Here is a 26021-nt window from a genome sequence, read left to right as displayed (position 1 = left end):
CAAATATGTAATATACTTGCTCATTCTGATTTCTGTGCTGATTTTTTGGGTTTGTGGCAGTAAAATATATTAAGTTTATTTCTCAATATTATTATATTTTGTAAAGTTATTTTGAATTAATGAAATTGTAATATGCTTAATTACATTGGAAAATTCATAAACTGATAACATGAATGAAAACAGTTTTAAGTGCAATGCAATGCAATACATACGTATTTGTAGAATGTAGAAGAATATTCTCATTGAATGAACAAAATGGTTTGTCAGGCACATAAAGAAATGTGAATTTAATGTAACGATACATTATTTATTAAAGAAATGAAAAGCACTTTTGTTTCACTACATTCCATGTCAATGTGATGCACAGTGAATCACTAAATGCATATTGAGAGATTTTATTCTATTTTTGAGAGAAATTGAAGTTTGAATGTTTGTCCCACAGTTACAACTCATTAGTCAATGAAAAACTAGAAAGTTCGTCCAAATACCGCGTTTTTGTCGCCTCACATTTTAATAATAATTTTAAAAGTTATGTTTTCTAAATTTTTCCTTCCCCTCGCTATGGTTGTTCTCGGTATTACTTATGCGTAATAACTGAGCGTGTGATTACTAGATCTCGGATTTGTATGTAATTACATATTCTATTCCTTTCTAGATACGTAACTTGAACAGGAAAATGTCAACGAATTATATAACTGAAATGATCTTGCATACGTTTTATGTTACAAATTTTCACATATTTGCCAGGATATTATATATTTTACATATTTGAAAATTTACTTTACATAAAGCAACAAATTTCGGTATATTTTTCCTATATTTTCGATCTCTGAAACATGATGAAGAAAATGTGTACCTCATGTGATGTCATATTTTCTAATCAATGGGATGCATAGTGCTTACGGTCACCTAGAAACATGACATTGCTAGACAAGAAAACTACTTTCCTGTATGTAGCAGAGGCGAAGATATAGTACAAGCAATGCAAGCACTGCTTGCATAATTCGAATATCATTTAATGTACTTAATGTTCTAACCGTATTTAGTTTCCATCGCACTCGATTTCGCGAAAAAATGCGGCCGCAAACTCCCCCAGCAGCTCTGTAGCAAGCACCAGCCTCAATGCTTGCAGCCGTTCTGCGGGAAAATAAGGCCTCCGAAGGAGTCACATGGCGAAGCGTGAATTCTGGTGGCACCCGTCCACAAAGCTTCTACAAAAAGCTGTGCTTTCCGAGCTTGCGTGATTCCCGAAAATAGCCGAGTTCAACCGAAAGCAGAAGGATTCATCTATGGGTACGTTGCCAGCAAAGACTAGTAACGAATATTTGTCTTCATGAACACGTAAACAAGATCGCAAATATAATAATAATTGTTAGTCATAAAATAACTAAAAGAAGTTATTATCACTGTTCTAAATTCCATATATATCATATTATATTACAAATTATTTTAGATTTCGCGAAATGTAAAACGCGTAAAAAAAAAAGTTGACATTGGGAGTTGGGGCAGTGGAATTTCTGCACCCCCGTGAAGAGTTTTCTCAGGGAGGGAGGGAAGATTGGACGGACCTTGGTCCTGCACCCTGCTTCCTGGTCGGTCCAGCTCAAATTACGCCAGAAGTGTTGACCGCTACCAGTGTTTGCAACTGCCAAATTATTGACGCAGTAATTCAAGTGAGCTCTTTCACAAATTTTACAATCAATAAATTGACTGCTTTTGAATAAAACTTAGGGTGAAAATAAAGCTATCTGAGAAAGAACTATCTACTGATATTTGTACATGGCATAGAAGTAAATCGTATACATTCTGCATATTATGAGCACAAGAATATGTTTTAATGATTGATTGATTGATTTGTTGTTTTAAGTCCACTTTATGCACAGTAAGGCTAATCGGTGTTTGGACCTACAGTTTAAAATGGGATCTGAAACACTTGTGCCTCCACCGGGTATAGAAAAACCCGGAACCCCTTGATTACAAGGCGACGACACTACCACTCCGCCATCGGGGAGGCCCGAATATGTTTTAAGTTCTATTATTATGACGCAAGTGGTGTTCCCAGGGTCTTTTTACGGTCCCCATTTTGTCATCTTTTCCTTCCTTTGACGTTTTTTCTTAGATATACTGGGCCAAAAGGGGGTTATGTCTACCATCCACCCCCCCTTCGCCCCGGGCACGCCATTGAATGACACTTTATTACTTAAATATTAATGTACATACTCGTTCTGCTGAAATGATTGTGATTCCTCCGCGTAATTTTTATCTCCAAACTGATATATCTTTCCTTTGTGACGGATAAAATTAAGGAAATAGGTTGGTATCACTTTCTGTTGTTTCAGAGATTTTCAAAGTGATCTTGTGTAGATGCTTGCATTTGCAGTTGTGGATAGCGCGTGGGATAGTGTGAGTGTTTGTTGCTTCGTGTTTTGTGCTGTGAATTTATCGGAATGAACGCGTATTTAGGAACGGTTGATGTGAAGTGCGGGTGTATTATTGAGCAATTGAAAATTGCTTCGTTTATCTCGAGAGAGATAAGTGTTAAAATGAAAATCGTGGAAGGGGGTCGACCAACACCAAGAGTTTGAAATTTATTGTGGTGAGTACATCGTCTATGCATGTGTTTCTTTGCTTTGAAATTAATTTTTTATTGTTTGTGTTTAACTTTTTATTTAGTGTTTAAGTTACTCCAATGCGGTTTTTAGGGTGCCCAAAAATACTAAATTACATCATGCAGCGTAAAATAAACAAATGATTCCCATTTTTTTTTTATCTAAATCGGTTTGGTCACCGTTTGACCATATTAAATAATAGTGAACAAATAAAGGTACTAATAAGTAAGTAAGAAATTCCGTCTCCCTTTAGTCGTATGCGGAAAGTTCGCATATGCAAAACGTTTAATATCATATGAATAACGTTACCTGGATTTTTTTAAAAAAGTAAATGTGACGTTTGCGGATCATATGGTTTATTTTTAGTACAGTCACTTTATTACGATATTTTGACAAATCCAGCGACTGGGTAAATGAGGCTATACTAAACCTTGAATCTTTCCCCTCGGCATGTCGTTGTACTACATGTTTTGTTGTACTGAAACATTGCTTGCCTCCTTCGTAAGACTACGCTTCGCTACTGGTATGTAGTGAGTTACACAATACGCCCTAGTACACAAAGTACAAAAGTAGCTATTTATTTCCATTCGATTGTTCTTTCTGTACTCTTTTCTTCCAATTTGTTTCGAAAGTTACAAAGAGCTCTCTTATATTTTCTACAATAATTTGTGATGTGAAAAGTAATTAATTGTTTACAAAATTGGTGTCTTAAAAAGGTACACGTTGAGGTGCTTTTTTGAGTTTATAAATTTTATACAAATTTTAATTTGAACAACTCATGTTGAATATGTTCAAATAAAATAAATATCTAGCAGAATTCTTGAAATTGCTTGGATACTGGATTATTATTAATATTACATATTCTGTGATACTACATACTTCGTTACATATATTTTTTCATGATACATATTTAGGTACATATTTGATCAATTATTGTTACATATTTATGGGAGTATTTTGTACTTTGATATTACATAAAAATCCGGGGTCCGGAGATTGCATTCTGTCCCGGAAATATCTGGGACAAACGAACGAAGTCTCTGCGCAAGTAGTGGCTCGACCACTGAACGCATGAGAGGGAAAGTCAGTGCGGTTGCAGCTACCGGTCGTTTGCAGCAGCGTGCACTGCTTTGTTCCGCACATCCACTCGCTTTCACCTCTTCTCTGCCATTATGCGCGACACTGCTCCACAGATTACCGAAACCAAATATATGACTGACAAGGAGGACGAGGAAAAAACGTCCAATTTTACAACTTTTACCTAAACGCCGGAAAGTATCTGAAGGCAACATAACATTCACGTGTAGCGTAAGATATAAGATATATTTAAGGATTCGACCGTTGAAGTGTATTACACACGCAACAACCATCAATATTTATTACAATAATATAATAATATATAGAACTGTCTACAGCATGAACTATTTATTTCAAATTCTCTTCCACATTTGCTTAAGTTCCTAGCAAAAATGTCGATTTTTAATAACATTGAAACACAATTTACAATTTCACCCATCTGGCGTAAGCTGCAGAACTTTAAAGATTTGTCTATTCAAGGTATTAACTAGAATAGTTCAACTGTGAAATAGAATTTCCTCATTTCAACAGTTCATGTAAGATCATTTTCCTTGGAGATGTTTCAGATGTTCAAGCGTTTCATCCAAAATCTCTTGGAGGAAACTTTCTGGATAACGTGACAACACAATTGACAGTGCCGCCAACTCAGTTCTATTTGCAATATTAACGTATTGGACTTGAAAGGGCAAAGTTTGTGTGCAACATTGCGAGTTTGGGTCATTCTTTGATTCTAATATCATTTTATGACTCTCCCGTTCTATAGCACACGCATATATTAGTATGACCTTCCCTGTAACGCCACGTCTTACGGGCTTGTCTTGTAATCAAAGGTCTCGGGTTCGAGTCCCGGTCTGGGAATGGTATCCTTTCATCTATTTAATCATATCATCACTCATATTCATCTTCGTGAGTGACCAAAAGTGGCGGAAGAGTGAAGTAAAATAAACCAAATGAATCAATTGTAATCAAGGGGTTCCGAGTTCTACCTGGTGTAGCCACAGTGCACATTGTTAGAGGCCAACGAGGCTCTGCCGCCTGGACCTACGACCAGTATAGTTCTCTGTAAGGTTGTGTTGTCCTGTCAGGTGTTGTTCGTATATTTTATGACGAGTGTTCCTTCATAGCCTCAGCATTAACTTTAGCTACAATAAGGGGATGGACACCTTATAATGTGACGGGGGCAAATAGCCTAAGTGCTGACGCATCCAAGATTTTAATTTCAACCAATCTATCAACTGTAGGTCCAGTAACGAATACCCCACGCGAGCATTTTAACCTTTATACATTACATTAAGAGCTGTTGATAGATCTAAGAACGTGAAGCCTTTGATTTTGTTATGGATTGGTCTACCACTAGACTATAGGGAACGGGACAGCAAAATAGTCGGAATGCAAACAAATAAAAAAAGATTTGTGTCTTGTGTTTTAATGTGTTTCTGGACATAATTCGAATCCATGCCATGACACTTGTATTTCGCGGAGACTTACTTTCGTGGTCAATTCAGGGTGGCTACAAACATGCAGAAATGAAATTCCCTGACTTTTCCAGGTTTTCCAGGACAAAATTTAAATTTTTCCCTGACAATTACAAACTAAACTAAATCGATGTTTTTGCAAATGGAAATAATAAACTCATACAGATCCACGTATGGTTTTGCTAAGTACCAATATCATCTTCTATGAAATTGACTTAATTTCTCTATTCTCTATGATTTGAATTCAAACTGCAAAATAGTGAATTTGGAATTTGGAAAATTATTAAAATTCACGAACTAAGGAAGGATTATGGAATTTTGTCATACACAGTAAGTTTAAAATAAAATACTTGATTATTTTTAAAGTTACGACTAAATGAGATAAGAGTGAAGAGTGATTGATTAAGAAATACAATTTGTAATTTATCATTCTCCTTATACATTCTCGGTATTATATCTTGATATTTCCACTGAGGTTTGGAACCCTCTGCTTGCAAAAACTATGAGTGCGGACTCATTTTTCAATGCATAAAGCTACTTCTCTCTTCTCTGTACAGCAAACAACTTAACTCTTGCATATAAGTGAAACAACTGAATCAAACAAAAAAAAGTGTCATATTTCCTTACATTATCGATGGGATTTTTGCTTCAGTACAGTATATCCAAGTGAAGTGCTGTGAAACTGACAACATGCAGTTATACCATTAATGCTGACGAAAAGGGTATGTAAGTATTAGAAATTTAACGCAAGGAATTTATAGAATTGCATTGTATAGGTACCTGATTTAGCTAACCAACACATTAAAACAGGAACACTCTAATAATAAAAGCTTCTGAAAGTTCATATACGAGGGGCATCCTGAAAAAAGCTCCAATACGCAGCACTAGTGGTCGGAGAGCGACACACACACACACACATGAAGGCAGGAAGAAGTGGCATGTAGCTGTAATCTGGTACAGTTGCAATGCAGCAGGTTTAGGACAGTTCTAGGTTAAAGATTGCAGCTCTCATAAAGTCTCCCACCGACTGTGATGTAGCCTACATTGCACGCTCAGAATTTGGCACAGAGCCACCAGCAATCGTGTGAGTTGTGCAGACCGGACATCGTGAGTGATAGTATGGTCAGACGATGGTGCAGACAATTCACGGAAGGCCAATCAAATGTGCACTAACCCCTAACAGCGGAGTACACACGGGCCCTTTGCATCACTTCAGGTGAGAGATCTTAGACCACTCCCTGTACAGCCCTGGCCTTGAATTTACCGATTTTCATCTCTTTGTTTAACTGAAGAGGTTTCTGGCAAGGCAAGGATTTGACAACTACACTGCGGTAGAGATAGTTCCAGTCTTTGCTGTCAGACACATATACCATGGGCATACAAAGTTTAGTGCCATGCTACGACAAATGACAGAACAACGGTGGTAATTATGTCGAAAATTAGGTTAGGACTCACTGTTACTAATGCAATAAATTACAACTGATATTCTTGTTTTATTTATGCCTAATCGGTAGGGACCTTGATATTTTGTTATTTTTTTTTCAAATTGGTGTATTTTCTTATCTTTTATTTTTTACTATACGGTGTTATTTTTCCCAAAATTCACATTTTCATTTTAGCGCATTTTCTGGCAAATATTTGAAATTTTACCTTCATGGTGTTTTTAAACTACCCTTTCAAATTGTAAGTCACATGGCTTACGCCTCTTCGCGAGAGTTTGATATCTTGAAAGTTATTTTGGGAAAGTTATTTTCCATACCCCTTTATTAATTTTAATAAATTAATGGCCACGGTGGCTCAGTCGGTAACACGTCTGACTACCATGCTGATCACATCACCCCCACTCACGACCGGATCAAGAAAGTGTGGGGCGTTATTCCCACACCCCCTATACGCCTTCATAGCGTGGTGCTAAGCACAGGGGAGCACTTTACCTTTTTTACCTTTATTAATTTTAAGGTAAGGATTTTAGATAATGGAATTTTGGTGTGGAGTTAGGGCCCCACACTTTCTTGATCACGGCTGAAGGTGGGGGTGGTGTGATCAGCACCACACTCCTGGCTACCTTTATCCCTCAAAGTTTCCTCAAGGTACCAGTTTCATATGATGCTGGGTGGCCGCCGGAGCAGTTTGAATAGGTGGAAAACATTCCGGTTCTCCCCCGCAGGGGATCGACCCCGGGTCTCTCGCATAGTGTGCACTTAGCTTGGTAATACAAAACATATCTCTTGCGACAAATACGAAGATGTGGCTCCCGTGTGACGGTAGATACGCAGTCGATCTCCTGTTAGAACCATGCCACCTTGCTCTGTGATGCAAATGGTATTGATAGAAGTTGAAAAAATCGTGGGAAATAAATGATTTAATGTGGCTGTCGGAATTATTCCACGTACGTACTATAACTCTATAGTTTACTCTTGAGTAAAATGTTGGAAAACTTGCATGTTCTATGTACACAAACATGGTCTAGAAAAGACAAGGATGTTGGATTTCATGGAATTTTTCGTTGTTTTAGGACATTTCTTTAAAAAAAATCGCCAAAAACGCCAACAATTCGCATTATTTCGATATTTTGAACGGGCGAACAAAGTGTCCAGATATCACTGCACATTCCTAAACATAATTTCGCAGCAATTACCATTTTTCACGGTTCTGGCGTTTGCGAAAAATCAATGTACCATCTAATTGGAAATTACTTTCTGGCCACCCCTCGTATAAATCAGTAGATGGAAAGTGAAAATTTAGCAGGGATGGCAGAGAAAAGTCAATTCTTGAAGGAAGTGATTTGCTGTTATGATTGAATGATTCGAGTAAATATGATATTAAAATATTTACGTATTTATTATTAGTATTTTATTTCATAATATTGGACATTAACTTCAGTCAGTGAGAGATTTAAGACCATCTCTCACGAGATTAAACAGACAGGACAGAGAGTGGCGTTAATTTCATTGCAATACTAGTGCTGCAGTAAATTTGAGGTTGGGAGCATGCACTTGCCAATTTTTAAAACGTTCACCAATGCAGATTTATGTTTCACTTTTTCATGATAGTATTCAATCGTTTGGTTGGATTCTTCTTGATATCTAAGAATATTGCAATGTCATTGTAAACGTATGTTAACTTGTGCGAAACCAGTAATACGTCAGGATGATAAAAGAAAGCCTTCGTAAGCACTGCTACATTCAATACGGTGAAGTGAGCCAGAAGAGTAATAAAATTCCAGCAGCATATATGCAGACTAAAACTCTTCTTGTTTATGCATGCGATTTTTGTTGGATGTTGCAGTCCATGCAATTTCTGTCGCATGTTGTAGTGAGATACTTTGTCAGGTGGCGACATTCGACAAAAATCGTATGTATCAATGGAACATATTTGTTTCCATGTTCCTTCAGTTTGCCCAACAAAATGCCTTACTACGACGTTCGACAACTATCGGACGGCGCCACCCGCTCTTATCCCCTCCATCTGTTGACAAGTCCCCTTACTACTCCCATACGGACAAGAAAAAATGATAATTCAATGCATTTTGCACCTAATATTGAGAGGCTTAACCTTTACTCCTCCGATGATACCAACCATATGGTATCATGGTGCTCATTACGAAATGAATGTGCTTTTTGGACCTTCATACTCTTATGTTTGGGTGGAAACTCTGACACAGGTCTGTAGCAAGCCTGGGAAATTCATATTGATGACCAAACCTCCCCCCTCTCCGCAACATATCCATGCCACATTTCCGAACAGAGTTTCACATTTTGGCTCATTATTCAACTTGTATGGCACCCAGGAACATGAAACATGTTTCAATCTGTTTGGAAACGTCCATTCTTTGAAGAGAATACTAAGGTTTGCGCCTTCTCCCCAAAATAGCGGGAGAAGAGGAGGTAAACTCCAGATTTTCATGTTTTTTCCATTGAAATTCGGTGGTCGCGCCCCCAAACCCCCCTTCCTCGGTTCGGCGTTCTGAATTGTACACGGTTGCATGCTCTGATGTTTTAGCTGCAAAACAAAACTTATCCGAAGTAGATTGCTCCCATAGTGCCCAAGTTATAACAATTTTCCTCCAAAAATGCAAATTACCTATTTTTCGTAAAAAACTTTCACATTTTGATTATTATTCAACTTGTATGGCACCCAAGAACATGAAACATGTTTCATTCTCTTGAGAAATGTCCATTCTTTGAAAAGAATATAGCAAACTCCAGATTTTTGTTTTTTTCCATTGAAATTCGGGGGTCGAAACCCCCCAAACTCCCCTTCCTCGGTTCGGCGTTCTGAATTGTACACGGTGGCATGCTATGATGTTTTATCTGCAAAACAAAACATATCCGAAGTAGATTGCTCCCTTAGTGCCCGAGTTATAACAATTATCCTCCAAAAATGCAAATTACCTATTTTTCGTAAAAAAAGAATTCACATTTTGGCTTATTATGCAACTTGTATTTCACCCAAGAACATAAAACATGTTTCATTCTCTTGAGAAATGACCATTCTTTGAAGAGAATACTAAAGTTCGCGCCTTCTCCCCAAAATAGCGGGAGAAGAGGGGGCACACTACATATTTTTGTTTTTTCCATTGAAATTCGGGGGACGTGCCCCCCAAAGCCCCCCATCCTCGGTCTGGTGTTCTAAATTGTACACCGTTGCATGCGCTGATGTTTTAGCTGCAAAACAAAAGTTATCCGAAGTAGATTGCTCCCATAGTGCATGTGTTATAACAATTTTCGTCAAAAGAGTGTTCGAAGTCAATGAAGACGAAATTCCCTGACATTTCCCTGACTTTTTTTGACACCTCAAATTCCCTGACTTTTCCCGGTTTTCCAGGTTTTCCAGGTCTGTCGCCACCCTGCAATTGTTATGATCACGCTTAATCAAGCCAAGGAGAAACGTAATAAGAATATCTTATTGCACAATGAAAGTCTCAACAATTCTTTCACAATCTCCTCTCTCTGTCTCTCTCTCTCACTTTTTTGCCACTCACTGTTTTATTCCCTCTCTCCCCATTCCCCTGTGTGTGCATGTATTTTCCCCATCTCTCTCCCTATCCCTCTGCCTCTGCATGTCTGTATTTCTCTCCCCCTTTCTCCCCCAAACACCGTCTCTTCTCTCTCACCCCTTCTATTTGTTTCTGTCTTATCTCCATCTCCCACATCCTTCAGTCTCTCTCTTTGTATCCCCCTATGATTAAGGTAGTAAATTTGAATAATAAAGACATTCAAACACTAAAACAACTTTTAATAATTTAATGAAAGTATCGTTTCTCCTGCTTTCTGTTTTTCGATTTATCTCAATCTCCTTTTTATCTTTTACTTTCACTTGTTTCCTCCTCCCCATCTCTCTCTGTACGCGTGTCCTTATGAATTCTCCTTTCTTCTCTCACTCTCTCATAGTCTTCCTGTACTCTCTCTCTCTCTCTCTCTCTCTCTCTCTCTCTCTCTCTCTCTCTCTCTCAGTGTACAGTCACCAGCAATACTAATGAGAGTCCTAGATCATAGAAGGCGTTATGTGTGTTGCATAATTCGACGGTGGACGTAGAAGTTGCCATGGAAAGTTTGCTACTAAAATCCACTTATCGCCGTAGAGTTAGGCAACACACGTAAAGCCTTGCAAGTGAGCTGGTATGTCAGGATCTAGGTGTTCCATTATTTGCCGGTGACTGTACGTATGTCAGTGTTTCTTGCTCTGTCTACCTATCTAGAACTATTGCATCCTTTCCCATCTCTCATGAGAGAGAGATTATATACAGGTCACAGTTTTAAACTTCCACTTGTCAATAAGCTGAAACAGCAGTTGACATTTTTAAAACGAGAGAAAAATCCCACTTAGATAAAAAAAGAAGAATCCTAATCCTGTAATATCACTAACATAGGCTTTTCAAATCCTCCAGAAAAATCAATGCACGGTGAAACTTTTTTTCCATACTCATTACTTTGCATGATGCTTGCCAAATTTATTTTTTTTGTTTCTCGGTGAGATTAACAATGATTTTTCAGCCAACCAATTATTGTATGAAAATCCCGGATTATTCCGTGGTCTGAGAGAAAAATTCAACCGGGAGAGAAAAAAGCATTTGAGGCTTCTAGCTAATAATGAGAGGATTAGTGCAGTGTTTGCAAAGGATGGATAATACTTACATTCTCTATGATGCAGACCAAACTAATCGTGCTGCCTTGTTCAATATGATACTCTCCGCTGCCAAGTATGAAAGCCGTTGGGACAACGATGTGGAGGTTGAAGTAATGCGACATTGTTCCAGCTCCAGTGGCTACCTGGAAGTAAAAAAGGCTCTTGGTGAATTTCATGGAATTACTATACTTGCTGACAGGTGTGATGAAAATACTCATAGGGCGTAAATCGATATTCATATGTAAATTTTAGCTTTTAAGCAGACCGGTACCGAACGGAGGAACCAGCCAAGCTCCCAGGGCGCTGATATACCGGCATTAAACGATTTTGTTATTAATTGACAGGCAATGTTGCTTTCGGAATGACCATCAGAATTATTAACAGTATCAGTTTACTATGGGCTATGTTTGTATTATATTGGTTCCGTTCATCCAATATAGCTTAAGATTTTCAAAGCTCAAATTATATTTTTTGTGGAAATCGACGTTCGTTTGTTATTTGGTATGCGCTTGAAGAGACTGAATATTATAGCATGTTCTACATAATGGTGTTGAAAATTAGTTTAAAATATGTGCATCCGTTTAGTATACTCTGGATTTGAGCACAAAATAATAACCGTTAGCCTCCTCGATGGTTTAGTTGTAACATGCTCGCCTTGAAATCAAGAAGTCCCAGGTTCAATTCCCAATGGCTATAATTCCACTTTAAACTATAGTTCGTGGAAAAAAAGTTTTTTTTAAAAAGAAAATGGGAATTAAAAAAAGGCTAATAAGTAGAACTGAGATAGGAATAAAGGAAGCTTTATACAACTACAGAATCAAACAGAAACTTGATTGATTGATTGGGTTGGTGATTTAAGCCAACTTTATGCACAGTAAGGCTAATTTGAACTAGACTTACAGTTTAAAGGGGGATCCGAACCGCTATGTGCCTCCATCAACCAGAAAGTGTGGGTCTCCCAGTGAACGAGAAAAACAAAGTATATGTTAAAGACGCGGGGAAGAACAAGTTTCAAGAAGTTAAAGATATACAAATAAATGGAGAAAAAACCCAGGAAATTTGTAAGTTGAGATTGAGACGTTCAAATGTTTAGACACTATCTTAACAGATACGAAAAATATAAGTGCAGAGATAAACAACAGAATGGCCGCAATGCTATTTTTCCCTTTTAAAGTTATTTAGATCAAAGAGCACATCTAAACATCTCAAAATAAAGCTTGTAATAAGACACAGAGTTACATATGGAGCAGAAGATGAGAAAAATGTACTTACAGTACTGGCAAAAAGAGTGTCAACTTTTGGTTTTTTTGCTGTAACTGAGGTATTTATTGCAAGAATTACACAATATTGGCACCAAAACATCTTCAAATGAATTACATTCGACTGATAACCGAGTGGTTCGGCAAAATGTGAAATGGTCTAAAAAAAGAACAAATTTATGTAAATAGAAAAAAATACACACCATCGAACATAAAGAAATATTGCACTTCAGTTCACCGGGAAAGGTCAAAACTGGTGTTGATCAACACAAAATTAACAAACAGCATCTAGTACTTTGTGGCAAAGCCTTTGGCGATGATGCGGCTTGGCAATGACGCGGCATGGAGTCGATAAGGTTGTGGATAAAATAGACTGGTATCTTCTTCCATTCCTCCTCCAACTGAGCAACCTTCTCATCAACATTTTGTGCTCTCTACCCTGCCAGACAACGCTCCAACTCCTTCCACATGTGCTCAATCGGATTGAGATCCAGGGATTGGCTGGGCCACTCGAGAACATTAACGCGACGGCGGCGGAACCAGTTGCTGATGTTTTTGGATGTGTGTTTTGGGTCGTTATCTTGTTGGAGGGTGAAGTTACGGCCAAGGGTTTGGAGAGCAAATGGTCTCATTGTGTTCTCCAGTATGTCCTCGTACTGGAAACTGTTTATAATACCATTGATTCGGCATAGTAGGCCGACGCCATTGACAGTGATGCACCCCCACACCATCACAGATCCCCCTCCATGCTTGACTGTGGGAAATTGAAACATGGGATCAGATCTCTGGCCGACAGGACGTCTAATCCACACTATTCCGTCTGTTCCAAAGAGGCAATACTTTGATTCATCACTCCAGACCACATCTTTCCATTCGTTCCTGGTCCACGCCAGATGAGCTTTACCCATGCAAGTCTGGCCTTCTTATTCTTCGCCGAAATCAGCGGTTTCTTGACAGGCCGACGTCCATTGAGACCGGCCGCTTGGAGACGACGTCTGTTGGTCCATCCAGATGGCGACGGGGTGGTTGGGAATGATAGCTCCCGAGCAATGTCGGCTGACGTCAGTCTGGGGTTGCTTCTGCTGATACGGAGGATGGTCCTGTCGACGTGTCTCGACGTGATCCTGGGTCGTCCTATATGGGAATCCTTCAACAACACCTCCCTGTTGCTTCCACCGCCTCAGAAATTCCGATACTGCACTTCTAGTGATTCCAAACTGTGTTGCCAGTTCCTGCAGTGTTCGCCCTCGTGCGCGTCCGTTAGCAATGCCTCTCTGCATGTCCGGAGACAGATTGGTGCATCCAAGGCGAGTACCCATACTCTGAAAACATAGAAATGTGTCATGCTGAACACATATTGGACAATGTCTGGTACACATTGTTACAATCATTAACCAGCATGGATAGGTACAATAGTAATTTTTCGGCGGGTTTTGTAATTCCTTAATATCATGGTGAAAATGGTACACTTCGACCAAAATACATGCGTTGAACATCAGAAACATCCTCAACAACATATCATGCGACGTTCATTCTCATCGGATAACATTGGCAAAAGGTATGCGAAAAAAACATGAAGTTGACACTCTTTTGGCCAGTACTGTATATGGGAACGGAAAATCCTAAGGAAAATATATGGACCAGTGAATGAAAGGGGACTCTGGCGTATAAGAACAAACAAAGAACTGCAGGACATACGTATATCAGCAGCCAGATATTGTGAATGAAATCACGAGGATGCGACTAATATGATTAGGACATGGGTGAAAGGATGGAGGGAAGGAGGTGTGTGAGAAAATTAATGTATGAAAGACCAGAGGGGAGAAGAAGGGTAGGAAGGCAAAGTAAGAGGTGGCTGGAGGAGGCTGAGGATATCTAAGGAAGCTGGGAGTGAGAGGATGAAGGAAGAAAGCAAAGATAGACCCGTCTGGCAGTACATTGTGGAGGAGGCCAAGGACCTATAAGGGAGGGGGGGGGGGTAGAGCCACATGGTAAGTTAAGTATTATGAAAAGGTAACCCATAGAATTAATACATGAATTCGGGTGACACAAAGGAGCACCCAGGAGTTTACAAAGGCTATTCAAATACAACAAAAAAACGTTTTGGAATATCAAATTGGAAAATGGAGCGCAGTATGTATATTACCTCATTTATTTCAGTAAAATGAAATACAAAAGTAAGACTTGGTTTCATAACCTCCTTACTCTATGCTACATAAGTAGCTTACACCTTTTCTCCAGGGATTCACTGCTACTTACTCTAATATCCCTTGCGCAGAATATTAGGATTACCTAATTACGGCATTACGTAAAGGATGTGAAAGAATGAGGAAGGGGTGAGGGGAGTGCGCCTACTTTCTCCTTTCAGGAAAGCTGGGTGGATGGAAGACTACACCTTATTCAATCCCACTTGAGAATATCAGCAGTTCCTTGCCAAAAATTACTGAGTTTATAAATGGGTGACACCTTTATTATTCATGTGTGCTGACTACCTGTACACCCGTGAGGAGAAAAACCCGCATAAATCTCGAAAATTTCAAAGTACAAATCTGCACGATGTGACAACAAGACGGGGCAGTAGAAAACCTCACGTGCGAGAAAGTAGCATCACCATACGTCGAACTCTTGGTGATGATACAGCAGATATGTAATTGATGTATTTCCTTATTTCTGACGAATAATTAGAAATAATGAAACAATGGATAAATTTCAAAACACATTCTGTGCTCCTGCTTCATTCGTCAGCATTGCTATTGCTGCAGAAAACTTGAATGATCGGTTTTCTGAAAATCGGTGAATATGGCATGTTGGTTCCAAGGAATGATTAAAAAAATATTTTCAAATTGATAAACATTACGCGCTATTTTTTTTTTTTGCATAAAATGAATTTTGAATTTTTTTAAAATAAAATACACAAACATGCGCGCACACAAAACGCATATATAGCTAGCAATGAAACAACAGCAATTGGTCGTTTGGTCACATAAACAACACGCGTGTTGTTCTTAATTACGTGCCCTACCATGTCGGCAATGAAACTGCAAATGCTGCGAGTTCTTCACAGTTTGTAAAACTGTCGATGATTTTGGCAGTATTTCCGACTCAGCTTTTGACTTGTAGGAGCTGGTAACATTCCCACAACAATCATACGTGAGGATATGGAAATATTCATGGCCACAAATCTAACTGTAATGTATGTGGGAAATACAGGTATGTCAACAGGTCTCTAAAGTTGCAAGAAGTAGCCGTGCGAAACGTGCCGAGCGAGCCCGGAATTGCATGTTGAGTGGAAAGAGAGAGTGAAGAAGAAGAGAGAAATCTAGGCGTCCTGCTTATAAACTCGGACTGACATTTTGATCCCATGTTCGATTCTCCACTCGGCCAATCCTTTTTTCTCGGCGTATGGTAGAGTTTATAATGATTATTAAAATTGTCCTATTGTTTTCACTATCGTTTCAAAACATTTGGAAATAACCTTCGGAAGCGCGACGTTAGCTACAGTGTGCTGTAATATTCCTTATAAATATGTGTTTGCATTTATCACAAACATTTCAAGATTGACGAGACTAGTATATCAACATTAATCAAAATATGACTTGTTCAGTGTCGTGGCGTTGGATTTTTAAAAGTGTTGCCGGTTATCAGTAGGACATTTAAGGAAGGAGCTGTAAGACTTGGGCGCCTCCCCACCTCATTACCCCCCCCCCTTAATGTCATCCAAGCAGTTCGTATAATATTATTCTAGTACGACTGCAATTCGATACTAGATTTTGGTAAAATTATTAATCTGGAAAAAAATGTTGGCTTAAGCACTGAAGTGAAATCGCAAACATTGTTTGTTGACACAATAAACATTAGCCTAATAAAGAAATACGTAATTTGATTACTTACAGGAATATCTTCTAACGCACAATTACACACACTGTTCAGATAGGACGAACCCGCCACCTCGGAACTCGTAACAAGCTCCATTCCGCTTGTTAATTAATTGACAATGGCCGAAAACAACACAAAGAAGAAAGACACCACTCACAAAACTAGCCCTGCACAGTCCCTCCCGCCAAAAGTTGTTTTACTTTTGTAACACGTGAAGCACCCCATCTTCCTTGCCCCCTCCCTTCTCAGCATCGGCGATTTCTTTCGGAACCTTACACTGCAAGAAGTCCAATTGTACAACTGTTGCCATCTTAGTTCTTTTGAAACCAGATTTACCCAAATCGCGAAACTTTTCGTTCCAAATAAGACGTATACAGAGTAAATGTAGTCTTCATCTGTTTCCTAACTACTCCCACTCCCATGTTTCGCTAAATCCACAGAAATCCCATTTCTGACACCACTACTATTTCGTATATTTTACGTCCCTTGCTACCTTTAAGGCTTTCGCTTTATAGGATAATCGTGACGATGAGGATGCATGGTGAATTATTGAATCTTTTTTTTGTGGATGCAATTATTAATTTTTATAATTATGTAAGTAAAATAATAACAACAAACGTTGAAATAACCATTTCTTGCTGAGGATTGAACCTGCGACAGCTGAGCGTGCTAAGATAACAATCGGGAAATTATGCTTCTAAGTAATGTTTTCACCCAAAAACAGTGCTGCTACCTCAAAAACATTGCTTCAATCCGAAATTATCGCATTCCTGCGACAACGTATGTCAATCTCAATCGGCCCTTTCAACAATTATCACAAATTCATGTAACCGAAATAATATTATACGTGTGAAATATAGAATTTTAGGTTGACATTTTTAGAAGGACAGCGGAACCCTTGACCATACCATCTCTCTCCTCTCCTCTCCTTCTCGCCCATGATATCGAAAAAGGACAAAGAGAACTTTCGTAATGGCTAGTATTTAGTGTAAATACGAAATATCACTTTCCCAGTGTGATATGACTTTTTTAATTTTAATTTGGCGTTTTATGTCCACTTTATGCACAGCAAGGCTAATCGGGACTGGATCTACAGTTTAAAGTGGGATCCGAACCACATGTGCCTCCACCGGATATCGAACCCGGGACCCCTTGATTACAAGGCGGCGACGCTACCACTTCGCCATCGTTTCCCAGTGTGAGTGGACACCTTTAGAGTAACATAGACCGATCAGGCGACTTAGCTCTTTTCCGTCAATTGAATATAACAACACTGATCTGTATCCGGTAAGGATCACCGGCAACTGTGGCGGCTAAACAGGCATGGCAATATACCGCCTCCTCCTCCCGCCGTCAGTCTTTGCCGCTACGCGAAGTCTTCCTTGCGGTGGCTCAGGGCCCTTTCCTCACGTTGCCTCAGGAGGGTACCGGAACAGTCCTCCTCTAAACTTTTGACGGTGTCAGAAAAAATGCCAATCTGCAATATTTACTTTACGACAATATTAGCAGTTTATGTATGTAATAATATTTTAAGACAAGTTCTTCAATTCTTTATATCTTGCTATTACCTGCGGTAACAGCGGTTATATGCACGCCACGGTTCTTGTTCGTTATAAATATTGGAACGTCTAGTAGTTAATGTATGTCTTGGAGAAAACTATAAAATACTCGACGTCTTCATAACCTCATAATACTAATAATAAAGATAATATTAATAATAACGTGAAAAACGGTAAGATTCTTAATTACACCTGCTTTCCTTGCTTTGACTAGATAGTTGCTGTTGAGTGATAGATTTGTTCCTCAGCTTTGCCTTCAGGCGGATACAGCAAGAATATCACGTGCTTCATTCGCAGCATCAGGTGACCTGAGTATTGTTGTAAAATGATTTCCTTCCTACAACATGAACTTCTTGCCATCAGAATTGCTAGTAGGTTTTTCCAAAGGCGAGAAATTCTTTTGTAAGGAAACTGAGGACCTGTAGAAATTCATAAGAATAACTGTTTCCTATAAATTTTAATAATTAATCACAATTTCGGCAGGATTGTAATATATTTCAAGTAGTTTACATTCCACTCACATCAATATTCAACAAAACTGAAATAAATGTGTAGATTTTAAAATATTGCTTGGTTAATTCAATATGGTTTTGCCTGTTTTTATTTGTCGCTTGCTAAATCATGGCGGGTATTCGCATTGAATAGATAGAAAATATTGTTTTTCCATTATTTTTACTCTCATAATAATAAATGATATAATCGTCCGCCATATTCGGAGCTTTAATTTCTCCAACCGTATTACTTTGAACGCTTTTATCATGAAAATTAATGACGAAAATCGAAAAAAAATATTATCTTCCACAGCGTCGAATGGATATGTATAATTTGAAATTTGAACTACATTTCATTTTTTGGCCTCCCGGATGTCGCAGTGATAGCTTCCCATCTTTTAATTAAGAGGTCCCGGGTTCGATAACCGGTGAAGGACATAGTGCTTCGGATCCAACTTTAAACTGTAGGTCCAGTTCCGATTAGCCTTACAGTGCATAAAGTGGACTCAAAAAATATCAACTCAATCAATTGAAATACATTTATATATTATTTGGAAAGATGGGCATATTCGTTTCGAATTTTACAGTATATCGCTAACGAAAATGTATATGATATCATATCCTTTCAACTTTTCTACTTTGGCGAACAGCTACAAAAAGTTACAATTCTAAGAATGCTAATCTTGTATTATACAATTTGAAAAACAGAATATAGTAAAGAGTTATGATAGCATTAAGAAATTTAAAAAAAACAAAAACAAATTGAAGGTTGTCTGATTTGGTCTATGAACTTAGTGAATGATTTGGGAACATCTTGAAATATATTTCGTTTACAATGCTACTGAAATTCTTTATTAATAATTAAAATTTCTACGAAAAAGTTTTTGTTATGAATTTCTACAGGTTCTCAGTTTCCTTACAGAAGAAATTCTCGCCTTTGGAAATACTTACTACCAATTCAGATGGCAAGAAGTTCATATTATAGGAAGAAAATCATTTTACAGCAGTACTCAAGGTCGCCTGACGCTGCGAATGAAGCACGTGATATTTTTGCTGTATCCGCCTGAAGGTAAAGCTGAGGAACAAATCTATCACTCAACAATAACTATTTAGTCAAAGCAAGGAAAGCATGTGTAATTAAGAATCTTTCCGTTTTTCACGTTATTATTAATATTATCTTTATTATTAGTATTATGAGCTTATGAAGACGTCGAGTATTTTATAGTTTTCTTCAACACATACAAGAACTATTAGACGTTTCGAAATTTGTAAGGAAGTCATATTTTGACTAACGTTGCAGTACTAGGTTCTTCAATCTTGAAATGTTTGTGATAAATGCAAACAAATATTTATAACGAATATTACAGCACACTGTAGCCAACGTCGTGCTTCCAAAGGTTATTTCCACATGTTTTGAAACGATAGTGAAAACAATAGGACAATTTTAATAATCATACATTATAAACTCTACCATACGCGGAAAAAAAAGGATTGGCCGAGTGGAGACTGGAACATTTGATCAAAATTTAAGTCCGAGTTTATAAGCAGGACGCCTAGATTTCTCTCTTCTTCTTCACTCTCTCTTTCCACTCAACATACAATTCCGGGCTAGCTCGGCACGTTTCGCACGTCTACTTCTTGCAACTTTAGAGACCTGTTGACATACCTGTATTTCCCACATACATTACAGTAAGGTTTGTGGCCATGAATATTTGTATATCCTTACGTATGATTGTTGTGGTTAATGTTACCAGCCCCTACAAGTCAAAAGATGAGTCGGGAATATTGCCACGATCATCGAGTGTTACAAACTGTGAAGAACTCGCACCATTTGCAGTTTCATTGCCGACGTGGTAGGGCACGTAATTAAGAACAACACGCGTGTTGTTTATGTGACCAAAAGACCAATTGCTATTGTATTCGTTGCTGGCTATATATGCGTTTTGTGTGTTCGTGTTTGTGTACGCGTATGTTTGTGTATTTTTAAAAAAAATCAGAATTCATGTTATGCAAAAAAAAATCAGCACGTAATGTTTATCAATTTGAATTTTTTTTCTCATTTCTTGGAACCAACATGCCAATTATCTCTCACATATTCACCGATTTTTATAAAACCGATCATTCAAGTTTTCTGCAGCAATAGCAATGCTGACGAATGAAGCAGGAGCACAGAATGTGTTTTGAAATTTATCAATTGTTTCATTATTTCTAATTATTCGTCAGAAATAAGTAAATACATCAATTACATATCTGTTGTATCATCACCAAGACGTGAGGTTTGCTACACTGCCCCGCCTTGTTGTCACATCGTGCAGATTTGGACATCAAAATTTTCGAGGTTGGGCGGTTTTTTTCGCTCACGAGTGTACATAGAGAATCAACATAAACCGCATTGTTGCTTGTGATCACATATTAACGACTTCCAAATGAAGATATGCTATACTAAATCGCCATATAAATAATATTTACAATTTTGGATTCTGTGTGTCCCATTTCGGCTATGTGAAGTAACCTGTACATGGCTTAATTGATGTTATCAATTATTGGTAAGCAGGAAATGGCATAATGCATTTGTCATGTATAACTGAAAACCATATTATCATTAAATCAACGTTCGACAACAATTGGAGCACTAATCCCTTTCAGATTAAATGCACACATTTATCCTTGTTTGTTTCTGATATGGCACACAAATATACACCATATTTCTTACATTAAATACATAATTTACTCTTTCTCTGTTCTGCAGATATCGGGTCACAATTGTATTTTTAAATTCACCTTGGAATTCTACAGGATTTGTTTTCTGTTCTGAAGTAAAATGATAGTTGTTTTTTTTTAAATTCTGTTTAACTGAAATGGTGAATTTATAAAATAACCAACCCCTCTTTTTTCCAGCTTTCCTAATAAAGAACATTTACCTTTAAAAAAATATGGTATATTGAAGAAAACAGAAAGACATACAAATGTGTCCAAACCCCTAATAACATCCCCGCGCAGGCCACTGCTCAAGTTCACATTAGAATTAAACTTGAATGTTCTCCACTTTCGTAGAACGAACACCTAGTTCTCCACCTTCGTAGAACAAACCTTGAAAGTTCTTCACCTTCGTAGAACGAACCTTCAAAGTTCTCCTCTTTCGTAGAACTAACCTCGAAAGTTCTCCACCTTCGTAGAACGAACCTTCAAAGTTCTCCTCTTTCGTAGAACTAACCTCGAAAGTTCTCCACCTTCGTAGAACGAAAGGATTTTCTTCTTATATCATCAACAATAATGAAATGGCACAACAAACGTCCCTTATGTGTTCCTTATACTCCTAACCAGAGTTTCTTACTAACAGTACGTTATCTTGAAGCTATATTTCTGCGTCAATACACGGACGCGCACCCTGTATCTTTTACGTAGGGTATTCCGGTTAAGATTTTATCACCGCGATGTCGACGTTGTATTTACGTATAGATGATGCACGCCCCGCCTCCCGAAGTAAAATGGAAAATGACGTAGGTTGCCAGGAAGAAAATGGGGAGAGCGATACGTTCTCCGGAGAATGATGGAGATATGGAAGAGGCTGGATCGATCCGGGACTTCCCACGCCTAGCAAGTACACAGGGCGTTCTGCTTGCCAATATCCATACTGTACGAACGGTGTATTTACTGCGTCGAAGCCAAGAAGCGTTGATGCAAATGTAAAATGTTCTCAGATCGCTTTATGCTCAGGCTAATCGGGACTGGGCTCACAGTTCAAACCGAACAACCGTGTCTAAATCGGGGATCGAACACGGAACCTTTTGATTACAAGGCGGCGATGCTACAACTACGCTATCGGGGAAGTCCCAGTGGAGATACACACAGAAAACTAAATGCATCATATTGATTGATACACCAGAACGCATCGATTGATGTACGAAAGTTTTTTATGTCATCTGCAAAGAATTAGATTCATATTTTATGCATTTTAGTGCATTTTGTACATCGTAAAATAAAACACTAACGTGGAACATATGATGTAAATGAGGATTTCTTTCAGTCGAGATGCACTTTAATGCATCAGCTGATGCGTTTTGACGCACCTTCGATGATGCACTTAAACGTTTGGTCTGATCTACAGACATTAGGCATTTGTTTGCTTGAAATAATGCATTTAGTTTTCTGTGTGTGGAATGACAATTCATGAGCTCAATCAGCAAAGCAAACTCAGTTTAAATAGGATCCAAGTTCTGTATTGAAATGAAACAATACGCAACTTGGACCGAATTTAAATTGTGCAGAAAAAAGGTTTTGGTCCTTCAGTGGAACCCAATAGAACATATTAAAACGAGTCCTGAACGTTGAACAACCCTGGTGAAAAGTCAGATACGCTACTAGAAAAATAGCTACAATGTAGCACGTCTCCAAATTATTGCTCAACGTTTTGGAAAGTCTCTGAACATCATCTTTCTGAAAACTGAATGATATATACGAAGAAAATCTTTGAATTTGTATTCAAACCTTAAATAAAGATAATATTAATTGTCAGCAAGCAATAAATGAATTACTTTAAGTTACAGGAGAGTTAATTAACTTAAAGATTATGAATTTGAATGATAAAAGCTTAAGTAAGATGAAAAGAAACACGATAGAAATTCTAGAAGACGATGCTACAAAATGACTTCATAAAAAATAAATGATAAGAGAAACAAAATTAACTGGGAAAATATGAAAACGTCAAACTTAGATAACAGGTTATGCTGTCAAATAATCTTAAAAGTTATACAAAAGAATAAGAAAGAAACAGAATGGAACGTGGGAAAGGAACAAAACAAAAGGAACAGTAAAGTAACGACGAAAGAGGAGTCACATAAGAGCATGATCGTGAATAATTAAAAATATGAAGAGGAGATTAAAATTTATAAGCTCTTTCAGACTAAAGGATCTCAGCAGGAAAAAATAATACCAAGAAAGGAACTAGATAATACCTGATCCTACAAAAGGATATAAATATGAATAAGTAAGAACATGTCTAGGAAACAGGGCCCCATAAGGTAGTAATGATGCACTTCCCAAGGGGCATTTCAAGCACATAGCAAGGAGCATACCTTACACTCTAAAACTAAAAGATGAGTGTTAGAAACCCTGTGCGTATTAGCTCTTACGCTTGGGGAGGGGGGGGGGGCTGCTGGATGCCCACTCACTGGCGTATTTACGATTTCATTTTGGAGGGTATTTTTTTTAGGTGGGGTATGCAAATTTCTATATACGCTACCAGTCAGTAAACTCAACTATTGTCTTGATTCTAAGTACCTTTAGGTAATTAAATATTATCATATCATACACGTAATTTAGAAAAACCATATTTACATTCCAAGAAAAATCAAACCAATGCACAAAAAGAGTTATTGAGCTAATAACACCAAAAATTTGACCAAATTTATATTGCCTAACCTACCTACAAGTTTCTTGTGAACACTTTAATAGGCCTACATGTAAAATATCAGCACTTGGTCATGAAAACTGAAGTGGAAAACAGCGGGGTGTTGCCTTGGCTCGGTGAGGTTGCAGTTGCAGAATGGTGTCCTTCTATATTCCCCCATACTTTTCGGCAGGATTATTTTTGATGAGTGGACCATCATCAATGGGCGCGAATGCTTTTTCAATTATGTTTTCTCCATAGTTAAGATTGGTTGATAATTGATTTAATTTAGTTAGGTTAATCGGGATTGGACCTACAGTTTAAAGTGGGATCCGAACCACCATGTGCCTCACCGGGTATCAAACCCGGGACTCCTTGATTACAAGGCGATGAACCACTGCGCCATCTGGGAGGCCCATAGTTAAGAAATGGTGCTTTCAATTCGTGGAATGTCTGTCGGTGCAGGTAATGAGTATCACAACTCAAAGATGATGAGAAAGGAGTTTCTCAGGTAAATGTCCGGTCACTGCCGGAGTGAAGGTAATGCAATTGCGAAATACGAGAGGACAAAAAGGCCGGGAGTGATCTGAAAAGGGGCAGATCGCTTTGAGAGGAGAGCTGGAGGTATTCAGAGAGAGGGGGGGGGGGGTTCGAGACTCTGCATGCCCGAACAGGGTAAGTTCCATCTTCCCTTGTATGTCTGCCATTCACAATCACGACGGTTATGGGTCTAGAAAACATATTTCGTTTTGTTATTTACTCTGGTCAGGTTCGTACCTCAAATGCAGCCCTTCTGGGGGACATGAGCGAGCGAGTGCCGAGCCATTAGGGCTACGACACGAATTCCCTTTTCTTTAACGGGGATAGAAACATCCCTGGTAAGGATAAAAATATTTTTCTTTTGCTGAGGATAATGTTTTTGTGGGGGAAAATCAACGGCATCCCGCCGTTAATTCGCACACTGGTTTAAACAATAAAAGTGCCTTACTAAACTAAATCCACGAAAAACATGACTGTAGGCGAAGATTAAGTAGTTTGTCCAGAGAAGAAAGTCAACACATAATGCACTTCTCTCGTATGAGATGAACTTGTAACATGACTACGCCAGGGGACAAGGAGTAATTTCAGTTAATTCGGCTCGATCATCTCACTTAGCCGCAAGCATAGAATGGTAATTATCTGTTTTGTGAGGCATTTCCTCGCTAATTGGAGATTTGAATGGAATCACAGCTGCTTCGGGGAATTGTAGGAACCATACCGAAACAGACGAACATCGGTGGAAAATATTTGTAATTATTGATTTGGGTGTAATTGGGGGTGTAACCTTTCAGTGTCCTACAAGTGTTCTGTGTACTGTACACTCTGTACACTTTCTACTCCAACTGAAGGATGGCTTATATTCTAAGTTATTTTCCCTGTAATCGTTCAGTCACTTTATGCAAATTAATTGCGTATCTTTGCGTTAGTTATTTAAGATTATATTAATTTTATGCACGGTAAGGCTAATCGGAACTGAACCTACAGTTTAAAGTGCGGTCCTAACCCCTATGTGCCTCCACCGGGTATCGAACCCGGGACCCTTTGATCACAAGGCGACAACGCTACCACTGCGCCATCTGGGAGGCCCATATTAATTGGTTCAAGAGTGTCCTTATGTTGATGAGAGTAAAATCTGTTTAACGTTCATTCAGTTGTTACGCATTTAACAAGCCACAATAATTAATTTTTATTCAACCTTCATAAGTTTCATTAGAAAACTCACCACCATACAAAATACGTATGACTTGCTAAATTTCACCTAAGCTACCACGATATTTAAAGATTCATTTCCTGCAATATTTAACCGGATATGACGTAACAGGTGCATGTGATAAGTCTGAGAAGGTTGATTAACATCCCCATACAATATGTTGATGATTTTAAAGCCCGAATTATGCAGCAGCTTTCTTATGTCAGCACATGACTATACAAAGAAGTTGCAGAGATAAGGAAGAGTAACGAGGAAATCGAACGTGAGTTAGGAAAATCCTTAGACTTAGCCCATCAGAAATTAGACGAAAATGTAGAATTAATCAAAAAACAATCGGAAAGTATTGCCGCTTGTGTCGGGAAGGTTGAACAATTGAAGGAAGAAAATCTGCTGTTAAAAAAACAACT

The 26021-nt window shown here is 38.3% G+C and overlaps 1 protein-coding gene across 2 annotated transcripts in view; it reads right to left on the bottom strand.

Annotated features, from left to right (window-relative positions):
- LOC145995662 (neurotrimin-like) overlaps positions 1–26021 on the bottom strand; it is a 526024-nt gene that overhangs the window by 42812 nt on the left and 457191 nt on the right. For both annotated transcript variants that reach the window (XM_083132015.1, XM_083132024.1), the window contains one exon: positions 11299–11433. In XM_083132015.1, coding sequence (XP_082988141.1) covers positions 11299–11433 — 135 coding nt within the window. The remainder of the gene's footprint in view (positions 1–11298; positions 11434–26021) is intronic.

The sequence above is a fragment of the Lepisma saccharinum genome, chromosome 1 (genome assembly GCF_977018435.1).
Source record: "Lepisma saccharinum chromosome 1, izLepSacc3.1, whole genome shotgun sequence".
Lineage (NCBI taxonomy): Eukaryota > Metazoa > Arthropoda > Insecta > Zygentoma > Lepismatidae > Lepisma > Lepisma saccharinum.
Note: the sequence above shows the minus strand (reverse complement) of the source record. Positions and strands in the feature narration are given on the sequence as shown.